Source organism: Anomaloglossus baeobatrachus, chromosome 4, assembly GCF_048569485.1.
Source record: "Anomaloglossus baeobatrachus isolate aAnoBae1 chromosome 4, aAnoBae1.hap1, whole genome shotgun sequence".
Taxonomy (NCBI): Eukaryota; Metazoa; Chordata; class Amphibia; order Anura; family Aromobatidae; genus Anomaloglossus; species Anomaloglossus baeobatrachus.
The window spans coordinates 9,202,491-9,217,241 of record NC_134356.1 but is presented as its reverse complement, the minus strand read 5'-3'; the positions used below and the strand labels follow the sequence as shown (position 1 = coordinate 9,217,241).

At 50.0% G+C, this 14,751-nt stretch overlaps 1 protein-coding gene across 1 annotated transcript in view; it reads right to left on the bottom strand.

The window, feature by feature from the left end:
• Positions 1-14,751, bottom strand: part of MICAL3 (microtubule associated monooxygenase, calponin and LIM domain containing 3) — a 67,023-nt gene that overhangs the window by 38,677 nt on the left and 13,595 nt on the right. Inside the window, 17 exon segments of the mRNA XM_075343581.1 lie at positions 277-363; positions 762-836; positions 1,383-1,556; positions 1,674-1,736; positions 1,897-2,009; positions 2,391-2,584; positions 2,953-3,100; positions 3,186-3,282; positions 3,396-3,522; positions 3,977-4,092; positions 4,173-4,430; positions 4,534-4,634; positions 4,721-4,876; positions 4,957-5,058; positions 5,754-5,870; positions 6,436-6,643; positions 7,724-8,064. Coding sequence (XP_075199696.1) covers positions 277-363; positions 762-836; positions 1,383-1,556; positions 1,674-1,736; positions 1,897-2,009; positions 2,391-2,584; positions 2,953-3,100; positions 3,186-3,282; positions 3,396-3,522; positions 3,977-4,092; positions 4,173-4,430; positions 4,534-4,634; positions 4,721-4,876; positions 4,957-5,058; positions 5,754-5,870; positions 6,436-6,643; positions 7,724-7,987 — 2,400 coding nt within the window. The 5' untranslated portion in view covers positions 7,988-8,064.

Genomic DNA, 14,751 nt, shown 5'->3' with positions numbered 1-14,751 from the left:
GAAAGGGTTAAAGCCAAGCTCCGCCTACCAAACCTTCATTCTCTAGTCACAACCAAAGCGGCACGGTACAAAGAGGGGGAAAATAGTGACCGCAGCTTTGGATGTGATTGGAGGGTCGCCCGCCAATAGAAGTGACTGCCATGAAGCTGCCGCCATCCATGGAGCACCATCCGGACGTGTGCGGCGAGCGTGGGAAGCGGCTCGTTGCCCCCACACCCCAGAGCCGTATGCCAGGCAGAAGCAGTGAAGCCCCCCAGAAGGTTCGGGCAGAGTCACCTGCAGGGAGGAGCGAGGCCACGACCCCGCGCTGTACAGGCGGATCACCTTTTTGGGGCAGGTCCGGGGAAAGTCGCTAGTCCTGGGCTTTACGGAAAAGGAGAGGATGGAGGGGAGAGAAGTGCGAGAGTGTGACAGACGGCGGCCACCGGAAACTGCGGCGGGGGCGGCACTCTTAAAGGGACACTAACATTTATTACATTATAGAGCCCTTTAAATTACAAAACTTCAGAAACGAAATAAAATTACTGGATTAGCGACTAATTACCACCGCAATCTGGCCCAGAGGCCCCGAGCCGCACTCACACTCATTAGTAAGTGCAGGCAGCCTATTACTGGATCCTACCCCAAATACCCCCCAAAATAGACAAATACTACCGGTCCCAGCATGCCCTGCCAACCGACATACTTAGACATGAAGTCTGAGGACACTAGGGGTATATAAGCATGGCCGCACACGCCTGCAGGCTCCGGACCCCCGTTACCTGTTTCCATTGAGGCTCGGTCTGCCGGAGGGCAGCCTGCTCTAGTAAACGCTGCTGATAGGGCAGGAGGGGTCTCTGAGGGGGCGTCCGGGAGGGAGATGAGAGGGAGACAGAGGATGAGAAAACATAAAAGAGGGGGAGAAAAGAAAGGACGTGAGCAGACGAAACAAATAAAAAGAGTAGCACAAAACGGCCACAAGGTGGCGGCAGCGTCATCACTGAGATCCAGCAAGGACAACACTTAAAGGGCCGGTACTTATGCCACCTCGTTTTATTTTAGGATCCTTCGATCTCATCATTGCTGGAGCCCAGTTATAGGTCATCTGGAATAAAAGGATCAGAAGATAACAGCCAGAGCAGTCAAGTGCAGATATGCAGTGTATGAAAAATATAATATATATATTATATATATATTATATATATATAAAAAATATATAACAAAATATATAAATAAAATAAGGAAAAAAACCCATAAAATAATATATTAAGAAAAAAAAAAAAATTATATATCTCTCTATTCCCATACATACACTGTATATGTGCACCTGAATGCACTGACACATTGCAATGCCTGGCATAGGTGTTACATGAACGCCTCCACGGCAGAGGGCGGCTTCTTACCTGTTTCCGCAGTCCGGTGTTGGGAGCGGGTGCGTTCTCCTCGAATTTGGCCAGGAGTTGGGTCGCCATTGATTTCACCTTGTTCTGATTCCCGGCCGCCGTCTCGATCCGCCTGTCGGCCAGGGAGCTGACTAACAAGGGCCTCTCATCCCGGGTGGTCCGGGAGCCTTCCTCCTGAGGGGACATGGACAGTACCGAGCATTGATGCATACATTTTTACATAAACCAGTCTCCTGCCGTTTGGTGTACATAGCTCCGCTGCAGACTATTGCAGCAGAGGAGGACACTCACGTCTTCGGATTGGCTGGTCTTCCGCCTCTTGCCTGAGCTGTCAACCTCTTTTTCTTTCTTGTCCTTTATGAAAAAAGAGACGAAAAGACAATAAATAAAAGTAATCATATATGCTGTCGAAATGACACTACTATAGGTGATGGAGTCCGGCCTCTCTGCTGCCCGGGGGGAGAGGATGGGGGGGAGGAGAGTGGGGGGGACGGGGGTTGGGGGTCGCGCTTACCTTGGGGGTGCGTTTCCGGGAGATCGTCTGTCCCAGTTTGCTCAGGAAGGAGATGGGCGATTTGGTGCTGGCCAGGATGGCGGCTTTCTCGTCCAGATTCTGATCTGCGTCTTCTGTGGACGACAGAATGTGAAGAGTTAATACAGCAGGCACATTCATCACTGGGAAAGCTGGGTGCCTGCCGAGGTGTCGGCCATTACTGCTCACATTGCAGGGGACCGGCCGTCATCCAGTCTTCTGAGGTCAGTACAATTAGTAACAACCTGACTGATACACGACTCCACCTTCCCCCAAAGAGTTAAAAATGTTTATTTTTCTTTCAAATGGAACATTCCAGGATAAACGGATACAATGTATCACATCTCGTGCAGGGGGCGGAGCCTGACAGAGGACCACCCACTAGGAGCCTGGTGTCAGGCTCCTCCTCTCGGGGAGAACACAAGGTCAGACCCCAACACCCCCCACACCAATGACCAGTCCACGGCCCCTCGTACCAGAGTTGGTGGTCTCCTTGAACATCTCGTAGAACTGGCTGAGGTAGACCACCATGGATAACTTGTCGGGCTCCCCGACGGACGCCATCTCTTTCCCGGTCATGATGGGGGAGATCCCCAGCTCCCGCTCCGCCATGTCAAACGCCAACTGATTGTTCTTCTCTACGTTCCTCTCGTCCAGGGAGACAAAGTCACTGCGAAAAAAGGGGGCGCCGGTAACGTCACCCCCATATGACAGTGTACTCCCGACCACGACCTCGTCTCCTTCCCACAGCTGCAGGGTTTGTCACAATGTATCAGCACACTGGAGTCCAGGCCGCTGCTCTGACTCTGGCAGTGACGAGTGTGTGCAGTCAGGGGGGCGGGGCTCACTTCTGACCACTGTCTGCAGAGCCAGGGGGGGCGGGGCTCACTGCTGACGAGAGTCTGCACAGTCAGGGGGGGCGGGGCTCACTGCTGACGAGAGTCTGCCATTCAGGGGGGCGGGGCTCACTGCTGACCAGTGTGTGCACAGTCAGGGGGGCGGGGCTCACTTCTGACTGGTTATCTAATGGTCTCTTACATGAGCTCCGGGCGGTAGTGGTGGATAATGGCACATAGGGCAAGGCCACTTTTCCATGACATGGTGAGGTCGGTAACGCTGACGCCTGCGTAGCCCTCCGTCTGCTTCTGACACCAGCTCAGCAGCTTTCCGGTGCGCGCCACCGACTCTGCGCAGCGGGGACAGAGGTGTTATTTCTAGGTAAAGATTACAGAAGTCCCCCGATCTGGGCGAGAGCAGACGCCATCACTCACCGTTTCTGCCCAGTTTGGGCGTCCTTTGGGCATTTACCAGATTTACAATATCCAGATTGACGTCCTTCATTTCTCCCGTATAGTGCAGATGCCGGACCTGAGGAGAACATGCAATTACTGGGGGCGGGAAAGTCTCCACCAGCCCACCAGGAGCACAGACCCCAGAGGAAGCAGGCACCGCAGGGGGACACACGGGCGGCGAGGGCTCACCTGGCTCGGGCGCAGGAACTGAAGGTTGACGTTGGGGTAACGAGTGGTGGGGTCAATGCTGTAATGACTGAAGTTCTTGCTCACATTCTCCGGAGTCGTCTGAGGAAGTAACCGGTAAATACTCTCCCTGCAATCAGGAGAAACGGATCAGTAACAGTGCCGCCGCCGAAAAAGTACCGCAAGTATCATACACCAGCGTCCTACAACTATGAGCGCAGCTCCGGAGAATAATACAGGATCAGTAATGTAATGTATGTGCACAGTGACTGCAGCAGCAGAATAGTGAGTGCAGCTCTGGAGGATAATACAGGAGGTAACTCAGGATCAGTAATGTATGTACACAGTGAGTGCAGCTCTGGAGTATAATACAGCAGGTAACTCAGGATCAGTAATGTATGTACACAGTGACTGCACCAGCAGAATAGTGAGTGCAGCTCTGGAGTATAATACAGGAGGTAACTCAGGATCAGTAATGTATGTACACAGTGACTGCACCAGCAGAATAGTGAGTGCAGCTCTGGAGCATAATACAGGAGGTAACTCAGGATCAGTGCAGGATAGAGGTGGATTTTGCCCATTACCTCTCGGCCAGGACTTCTAAAGGGCTGGCTCCATAAGCCCAGCTTCGTACCATCCATGCAGAGTCCATAGCAGCAAGGAAGCCTCGGGCAATGCCGGTCCCCATGGGCCAGAAAGGCTGTGGAATAAACCCGTATACTTACACCATAGTGGGCATAAAACACGTAACATCTATATACTTAGCTGTATTGCACTGACCTCCAGGAGGCTGTCACCGACCAAAGCTACGAGCAGCCGGTGGCCGTTCCTCTCCCGCACCAGCCCGGCGTTCTCGGAGGCGTACATGCAGGTAAAGTCAAACATGGCCACGTCCGGCTGCCCGTAATGATTGATGGCAAAATCCAGTGAGGGCAGCTGCTGGTGGGTGGAGAAGCGCGCGGCCTCGGTGGCGTAGTTCTGCAGCGCCTCCTGATCCACATTGGCACGTGACAGCAACATCTCAGTGTCGGCATAATCCTGAAAACAACAGAGGATGAAGCAGAGAATCTGGGGAGAGCGCGGGAGGAAGGGTGTGCGGACACTGAAGTGATGGCCGCCCACGGTCTGTGATACCACTGACCTGTAAGATGACCCCTTTCTCCAGCAGACTCTGCTTCTTGGCCGTCATCACAAAGTAGTGGGTGTCATCCTTGTAGTAGACGATGTTCTCCAGATCGATCCCTGCGAGGGCAGAAGACAGGGAACATCAGCCCAATCCTTGAGACGATGGTCCCCCCTCCCCCATCCGGAAGATCGTGGACACTGACCCGTCGCCTCTCGCAGGTCCTGGAAAAACTTCTGGTTGAAGATGAAGGCGACGCCGCTGATCTCTTCCACCTTGGCCTCCGCCGTCGTGTTCCGGTTGATAAAATTGGCGGTGATGGCGATGGCGAGTTTACCGCGAAACTCTTTCCTTCGGAATCCTGAAAGTGTATTATGGTTACAGATTTCATGACGGTGCCGCGCGGGTCCTTACCGTCACCCCTACACCACAGACACGCACCGGCCAATGTGTTCCTCCGGCCGTCCGCGCCAATGATGACATCAAAGTCATACTCCGATATGGGGTGACCCTTGGGGTGCACTTTTGCTCTCCAGCCGATGCCTGAAAGACAAGAGACTGACATCATCCCCTGACAATATAACACGGCGCCCAATGCCGAGGAACGCCGGCGACCCAACGCAATGCCGAGGAACGCCGGCGACCCAACGCAATGCCGAGGAACGCCGGCGCATTTTGCCCTATTGATCTGGAGTTGAAACCAAGTCTCATCTTATCCTCTTGTCACATTCAGAGCTGCACGGACAACGCTGCTGACTGCATGGAATACACGACTAGTGCAGAAAAGCAATCACCAACACGCCCCTCCGGCCAGGGCAACCACCAACGCGCCCCTCCGGCCAGGGCAACCACCAACGCGCCCCTCCGGCCAGGGCAACCACCAACGCGCCCCTCCGGCCAGGGCAACCACCAACGCGCCCCTCCGGCCAGGGCAACCACCAACGCGCCCCTCCGGCCAGGGCAACCACCAACGCGCCCCTCCGGCCAGGGCAACCACCAACGCGCCCCTCCGGCCAGGGCAACCACCAACGCGCCCCTCCGGCCAGGGCAACCACCAATGCGCCCCTCTATTGCCTCTTACCCATGTGCAGCATTCAGGCCTTTACCATTCACAGTGTGACCTACCTATGACATGCGCCCCTGCGCCATCTTTGAAGTGCCCCTATTGCCCCCAAACCCATCTACAACATGCGCCCTTCACCCATCCACAACAGGTCACGCACCCCCTAGTTACTCACGCTCATTTTCCTGCTCTTCCGGGGGCTCGATCAGTCCCTGGAACTCGACGTTGACGTGGATCTCGATCCCCAGGATGAGGGAGACCTTCAGAAGCATGAGCTGGAGCTGCCGAATACCTGGGAAAAGGGATCAGTGGTGTCAGATAATATTGTCACCAAGAGCTGACAATCTAATCTCCTCATACACGAGGGCTGCCATGTGGCCGGGTCCTGGACCTCCAAGATCTTACTACTCCACAACAGTCCTAGTAACGGCGGCTGGTCTGGGGTCATCAGGGTGCCCCCCCGATGGTCACATGCTCCGGAGGCCCCCCCCCGATGGTCACATGCTCCGGAGGCCCCCCCCCCCGATGGTCACATGCTCCGGGGGCCCTAGCACTGTCTGTACTCGTCCATTATAAACCAAAACAAGGCCACAAGCAGCGGCAGAGTGTTTGTACTGGCCGAGCTCACACAGGATTCCTGAGCGCCTGGCATCGGCCCGTGGACACCGGCCAGGGAATGTCTGTGCAGCTGACACCACGGCAGCCATTAACCCTGCAGAGGAATGTAAAGCCCTGAAATGTATACAGCGGGGGCGCACGAGGCTGCGATGTCACCGCCAGGGACCCCCGCTCAGTACAGGAGCAGTATATAGGGCTACATTCTGAGCTCAATACGACCACTAGATGGCGACACTCACTGATGTGATCAATGGCTCCGGCACAGAATTTCCCGTAGAATTTCTTGGCGCCGAGACCTCGCAAGTCTTGGATGGTGAACGGCCATAAGTGCAAGACGTTGTTCCTGGAGAAGGCATCTCTCTTCTCCACCACCACCACCTTGGCCCCGAGGAAGCTGAGCTCTATCGCCGTGCGCAGTCCACAGGGTCCCGCGCCGATTATTAGACACTGCGAAGACGAAAACAGGTAAGAGAAAGCACACAGCCCAGCCGAGAGAGAAAGAAAGAGAGAGAAAGAAAGAAAGAAAGAGAGAGAAAGAAAGAAAGAGAGAGAGAGAAAGAAAGAAAGAGAGAGAAAGAAAGAAAGAAAGAGAGAAAGAAAGAAAGGAGAGAGAAAGAAAGAAAGAAAGAGAGAAAGAAAGAAAGGAGAGAGAAAGAAAGAAAGAGAGAGAAAGAAAGAAAGAGAGAGAAAGAAAGAAAGAGAGAGAAAGAAAGAGAGAAAGAAAGAGAGAAAGGAAAGAGAGAAAGAAAGAGACAGCACACAGCCCAGCGGAGGAGAGAGACAGCACACAGCCCAGCGGAGGAGAGAGAAAGCACACAGCCCAGCGGAGGAGAGAGACAGCACACAGCCCAGCGGAGGAGAGAGACAGCACACAGCCCAGCGGAGGAGAGAGAAAGCACACAGCCCAGCGGAGAGAGAAAGCACACAGCCCAGCGGAGAGAGAAAGCATACAGCCCAGCGGAGAGAGAAAGCATACAGCCCAGCGGAGGAGAGAGAGACAGCACACAGGCCAGCGGAGGAGAGAGAAAGCACACAGCCCAGCGGAGGAGAGAGAGACAGCACACAGCCCAGCGGAGGAGAGAGAGACAGCACACAGCCCAGCGGAGGAGAGAGAGACAGCACACAGCCCAGCGGAGGAGAGAGACAGTACACAGCACAGCGGAGGAGAGAGAGACAGCACACAGCCCAGCGGAGGAGAGAGACAGCACACAGCCCAGCGGAGGAGAGAGAGACAGCACACAGCCCAGCGGAGGAGAGAGAGAAAGCACACAGCCCAGCGGAGGAGAGAGAGAAAGCACACAGCCCAGCGGAGAGAGAAAGCATACAGCCCAGCGGAGGAGAGAGAGACAGCACACAGGCCAGCGGAGGAGAGAGAAAGCACACAGCCCAGCGGAGGAGAGAGAGACAGCACACAGCCCAGCGGAGGAGAGAGAGACAGCACACAGCCCAGCGGAGGAGAGAGAGACAGCACACAGCCCAGCGGAGGAGAGAGACAGTACACAGCACAGCGGAGCTAGTAGGACGCACCTTGGTGTTGCTGCAGGCCTTGCCCTTCTTGTAGTCCTTGTGGCTGCTCCTCTTGTCCAGCTTCGTCCACAAGGCTTTGGCTTTCCAGTAGTTGAGTTTGGACTTGAGTTTGTGGTAGAAGGATCGGTAGTCGCGCGGCTTCAGCTCCAGGTAGTCGCATAATTCCTGGAAGCTTTTCACCGTCCCCTTGCAGGTGGTGGCCTGGACGAAGCGGTCAAACAGGGCGTGGGCCTGATTCGCCTTATCATTGCGGCCGTCCTCCATCGCTCTGGGCTGGGCCGGGACCCACCGCTCGCTCTCCTTCCTCCGGGAAGCTTCTTCAAAGGCCCGACATCTTTACCCTGAAACACGGAGGGGCAGAGGGTGAGGAGACATCAACCAGAGGACAGAAAAGTGGGAAAACTAATCATTAATGGGGCAGCAAACATCAGGAACACTTCGTGAACCACGCCAGGCCGACGCCATGGGCCACGGGCATAAAGAGATAGCACATTTATATACTGGATCCAGCATCTACTCAGCCAGCTGATAACAGGGAGTAATAGGGATCCAAAAGAGCGCAGTCCTGCACCACCCGTAAAAGCCTGCCACACCTGGGATCACTGGAGGATGAGGAATATAGCACTAGGCGTCCTTGTTGGAAACCGGATCAGCGTGCTGGTCCAAACAGCGAGAGTCAATTCCATTAATCCATATAGAAGAAGAAATAGACCGCACCAATGCTGATATCTTTTTCCGGATCTTTATTCCATAACCAAGGTTAAAAGGTGCAAATAGAACAGCGGGTGAAGGAGACCTGGATGCGGCCCCTCACTATGGACAATAGTGAGGGGCCGCATCCAGGTCTCCTTCACCCGCTGTTCTATTTGCACCTTTTAACCTTGGTTATGGAATAAAGATCCGGAAAAAGATATCAGCATTGGTGCGGTCTATTTCTTCTTCTATATGGATTAACAGGGAGTAATAGACTGTAGTCACCTGTCCTACAGTCACCTGCCCCAGTAATGGCTGATAACAGAGAGTAATAAATTGTATCCTGTGACCCCAGAGCATTATTAGGTTTGGGGCCCGGGTTCCTCTGGCAGTGGCTCCGGTTCCTCTTTTGCGCCCCACAAGGGGTTAACAGCAGCCATTGAGTAGATCCCTGTGATGTGGGTCCCATCAGTTACCACGGTGTGATAAACCTCTCACCCGGCGCTGGCAGTCGGATCTGTACGAGGCGAACGATTACTTTGGCGCAAAATCAGACATTTTGAGGAAAAAATAAAAATGTAATTATCACAGAGCGCGATCCTAAGGAAACATCGGTCGGTCCTGTTTTGGCGCCTGTGGTGGGTCACGTGAAGCCCCTCTCGGAGGGACACTGTGCTCCCGATCGTCACGGCCAATGTAAACCGGGGGCGGCCGAGCGCTCTGTGCCGCGAACGTCTCACCGCCACCAATACGAAATGTGTCACTGCACTATACAGCGGCACTGTGGTCATCGCAACCAATCACATTCTAGCTTTCACTTTCAAATCAGCAGCAGTCAACTGCAGTCTGATTGGTTGCTATGGGCAACACCATAAATATGGCCTCCTGTAAAAAAACAGTAATAAGCGTCTAATTTACTAGAAAAATCTCTAAAAATAATAAAAAAAAAACCACCTAAAATCTGAGTCACGGAGGTGACGAGGAAAAGATGTCACATTCCAGGGGGTAACCATGGTAACGGCGAGAAAAGCTGTGACCATTGTATCCGGATCCAGTCCATACCTGGAAACCAGAGCCCTGGCCGACCCCGCAGGAAAGGACGCCTTAAATGTGACCCCCGAGAACGAGTGCAGGAAGCACCGGGAAAATCTGCACCGCGAGCTATTGTTCCCCGTTATCAGCCACTGCATTACACACGTATGCTAAATATTTAAGGGCATACGCAATTGTTGTGTTTGGGTGCGGGCTGATATATATGTGATGTCAGTGAGCACAGACCTGGTGTTTCCACTATAAATATCCCCCGGGACACCGGAGCAGCGCTCACCAGGAAGAAGCTTTTCGGAAAGAAGTGACCTGCCTCGCCCCCATTGAAACATTCATTATATATACAGTCATGGCCGATACAGGAGGTCAAATACAGCGGCACGATATAGGAACAGAAATCCAGAACTTCAGTAAAGACTGACAAGAAAGATGGAAAACTGACGGGCAGCGTCCAGATCCTGCTCCACATGGAGGAGATTAGAGAAAAAAAACGATACGCGAGGATGATCCCGACCTCAGATTGAGCGGGGATTAAATCTGTGTCATGGAGAACAGGTGTCTGGCAGCGGCACGCACCGGCCCGTATCACTGCCAAAGCCGGGGAGACGAGGGTCATGAGCCGGGTATGACCCGGGAGGCAGGCACCAAATGGTTAACATCGCACAAGACACCAGCGGTGTGTGTATAATAATATATAGAGTATATGTATTATATGTGTTGTGAAGGGTTCCCCTTTATTTGCTGTCAAGAGACTGCACAATAAGTGGAAACAGTCAGCAAGCTGACATTATCTGGCCTCATTACGTTACAGGAAGGGAAAGCTAGCCCTAATTGTGCAGGGAAAAAAAAAAAAAAAAGCTTCAAAATCTGCTTTTTCCATGCACCAAATTTATATTAGTTTTTTTTAAACCAGAAAAAAAATCAGCAATATTTAAGTCCCGGAGAACGTCAGATAACAGAGAACAACAGCTGCATGAAGCCTAACCGCAGTCCCCACCCTGATCGGTGTATGATCTACAAGCCTGGTTAATATGGCAGACATTGCTTTTCCTTGGGGGACCAGGTCATTCAGCGTCGCCAGCAACACCAGATGGCGGATACGGCGCACTGTGTGGGGTGAGGACTATGGGAAAAAAGAAAAATGGCGGATACCTCCCATGTGGCTAATAACCATAGAAAACGCTCACTTCTTTCCTGAAATACTTTGTGCTGCTTATCTCAATGTCTCGAATCTTCAGGAAAAAAACCCCACAACCGTAAATGTCCAGTAAATACCGCCTTTGTTGTTTTTCTAGACTTTAGCAGACAAAATGGCGGCTGAAGTGATGTAAACGGATGAAAAGTACAAAGCCAGTATAGCCGACAAGTGCAAATAAACCCCTACAAATCCCACGTGAGGCGCCGACCTGATCTCACCCCACGTGTCCCGACCACAAAACCCGAGATGTCTGAGTAAAAGGCGGCGGTCAGCCCCAAATCCTGCGCTGTCAGGGCCCTCACATCACAGCTGCTCGTCCTGGCAGCGGCCCGCGCTCACTGCGCCTCACTAATATCCTAAAATGGAGCTGGACACCCGGGAGATGAAGAGGGCAGCCATTCACACGCCCAAAGTGTGAGGTGATCCTATAAATGTCCTGACTCACGTCTCTCACACCTCAGGCGGCCATTATTAGAACACGATTACAGGAGGGGAGAGGTGTAATGAGGGGGACGTGTTACTATTTTAGGTCTCACTTATGTGATATTAATTTTTATTATTCCCTCCATGAACCAGATAAACTATAAAACGTCGCCATCGGGCCTGGTGTGTGCGGACACCTAGCAACACTCGTCCATAAGGAAGCTTTCCATAGCAACCAATCAGGACGCAGCTCTCATTTTCAAACCTGCTGTAGAACGATGAAAGCTGGAAGCTGATTGGTTGCTATGGGCAACAACTCACGCACTGGTCTGAGGGCCTAATAAAGTGGCAGCCATTTTGTATTTTGACCTAGAAAGAAAGGCAAAATTATAGATTGAGTCAAGTGATTCTGCCCCAAAATAACCTATTTTCCTTTTAATCAATAAGCAAACAGAATAAATGTCAACATACGGACGAGACCAACATAGGCCGACAATTGATTGGAAAAATGGCCGTTTGTCGACTGACAAAACAAATAAAAAAGACACGACACCTCAGCCCACATGTGGGGAGGGGGCTTAACATCTCCACAGATCAACAAACATTTGATTTGGCATACAACACTATACAACCTCCATATTCTCCACCATCTTGTGACAAAATTTCACCAGTCAAGGCAAACGTCAAGGATGATGGTGGCCTAAAGGATACGGTCTAGGTCTAAGCTAGGTAAATATGGGCCTATAGATATGGAAGCTTTCCTCAGGCAAATACCAACAATAAAGTGTGAACGCACCCAAACAGTCAGCAAAATGGCGGCCATGACAGGGAGGGAACACAACAAATATGTGACCCTCCGTGTCTGTCCGCCCCGAGGAGAAAGTCTGTAAACAGACGTGACTTTGTAGCTTTTTGATTTCATTCTGTCAGGGCCGGGGCGGAGGAGTGTATCAACATTTTACGTGAAAGGCGGCCATTTTCCATAACTCAGCATTACTAACAATCCAATCATTTATCCGGATCTTACTATTCAGTGCATATAGGCCGCAGGACAGTGCGCCCCTCACACCCCGCGACCCTCACACCCCGCGACCCTCACACCCCGCGCCAACACAAAGACGCATTATTCAGCCATGATGAGGCACAAGCTCGTCCATTCACGGAGCATCGCTGCGGAGGATCACATCTCCCCGAGCAGAGACCTGACAGGAGAGGCGCGGGCCGGCCTAATAAAATCCCCTCATTACTGGAGTATAAAATGTAATGTAGATTGACAATAATCAGCCGCCGGCGCTGTAATGTCAGCGAGCGCCATCTAAATGGAAATGGTCACAGACCGTCACCTCGCCGGAGGAATGAAATCAACACTAAGAGGAAGGAGCAGGAGGGAGCGACTGGGAGAGAAAAAACCGCCACATCTGTTCTGTCATCTCATCCCAAATCAATACCGCCGCACGGAGCAAAATGATACACGAGATCAAAATACAATGACAAGACGGAAAATCGGCTCAAAAAGTGACAGCGTCTCCATTAACACCGTAATATCCATGTGCAACAGATGCAATGACCAATACAGTGCAAGAGCACAAAGTAATATTAGTATACAACCACTATAATACTGCCCCCTATGTACAAGAATATAACTACTATAATACTGCCCCCTATGTACAAGAATATAACTACTATAATACTGCCCCCTATATACAAGAATATAACTACTATAATACTGCCCCTATATACAAGAATATAACTACTATAATACTGCCCCTATGTACAAGAATATAACTACTATAATACTGCCCCTATGTACAAGAATATAACTACTATAATACTGCCCCTATGTACAAGAATATAACTACTATAATACTGCCCCTATGTACAAGAATATATTTACTATAATACTGCCCCCTATGTACAGGAATATTACTACTATAATACTGCCCCCCATGTACAGGAATATAACTACTATAATACTGCCCCCTATGAACAGGAATATTACTACTATAATACTGCCCCCTGTGTACAGGAATATAACTACTATAATACTGCCCCTACGTACAAGAATATAACTACTATAATACTGCCTCCTATATACAAGAATATAACTGCTATAATACTGCCTCCTATATACAAGAATATAACTACTATAATACTGCCCCTATATACAAGAATATAACTACTATAATACTGCCTCTATATACAAGAATATAACTACTATAATACTGCCCCTATGTACAAGAATATAACTACTATAATACTGCCCCTATATACAAGAATATAACTACTATAATACTGATCCTATATACAAGAATATAACTACTATAATACTGCCCCTATGTACAAGACTAAAACTACTATAATACTGCTCCTATGTATAAGATATGTCATAGCCCTGAGCAGGAGAGGACACATTGCCCGTCACAGTTGATAGCGGCATTAGAATTCTAGGTTTCTGAATGATTGCAGCGTCTCTGGCAGCAGCACATTAGATGCCTTGTGCGGGGCAGATCCAGGGAAACATCTTGTACACGTGTCAGCTGGCACAGGCCTGGGAGATGAGTTTGGCCCCCGGCGGCTTCCCATGTTCTCCTCCATCCTCTGTGCCCTGTAGCAGGGTTTATTTTCAGGCGATGCTGTAATGCGGGGGCCGCCATTCCTGTGTTTGTAAACAGTTGCAGCATTGTTTCCTCGCACCCCTCCTCTTGACCCAGTGAGGCTCATTTCTGCTTTATCGAGGGCCTCCAGCTTAGCTCCGCGGTGTACAGGCCGTGGACATCAAGTATATACCAAAGTGAGGAAGTGTCCTATCCATGACCCGGACCCCAAGAATAACAAGAATTATCAGCTATTTTCAGCATCAAAGTGAACGACATTGTATCCTTGTCATGTAAAGGCCAAGAAATGGCCATCTGCCTGTGCGGTGATAAGAAGGGGCAGTATTATAGCAGTTATAATTCTGTACATAGGGGGCAGTATTATAGTATATTCCTGTACATAGGGGGCAGTATTATACTATTTATATTCTTGTATATAGAAGCAGTATTATAGTAGTTATATTCTTTTACATAGGGGGCAGTATTATAGTAGTTATATTCTTGTATATAGAGGCAGTATTATAGTAGTTATATTCTTGTATATAGAGGCAGTATTATAGTAGTTATATTCTTGTATATAGAGGCAGTATTATAGTAGTTATATTCTTGTATATAGGGGCAGTATTATAGTAGTTATATTCTTGTATATAGGGGCAGTATTATAGTAGTTATATTCTTGTATATAGGAGCAGTATTATAGTAGTTATATTCTTGTATATAGGGGCAGTATTATAGTAGTTATATTCTTGTATATAGAGGCAGTATTACAGTAGTTATATTCTTGTATATAGAGGCAGTATTATAGTAGTTGTATTCTTGTATATAGAGGCAGTATTATAGTAGTTATATTCTTGTACATAGGGAGCAGTATTATAGTAGTTATATTCTTGTACATAGGAGCAGTATTATAGCAGTTATATTCTTGTACATAGGAGCAGTATTATAGCAGTTATATTCTTGTACATAGGAGCAGTATTATAGTAGTTATATTCTTGTACATAGGAGCAGTATTATAGTAGTTATATTCTTGTACATAGGAGCAGTATTATAGTAGTTATATTCTTGTATATAGA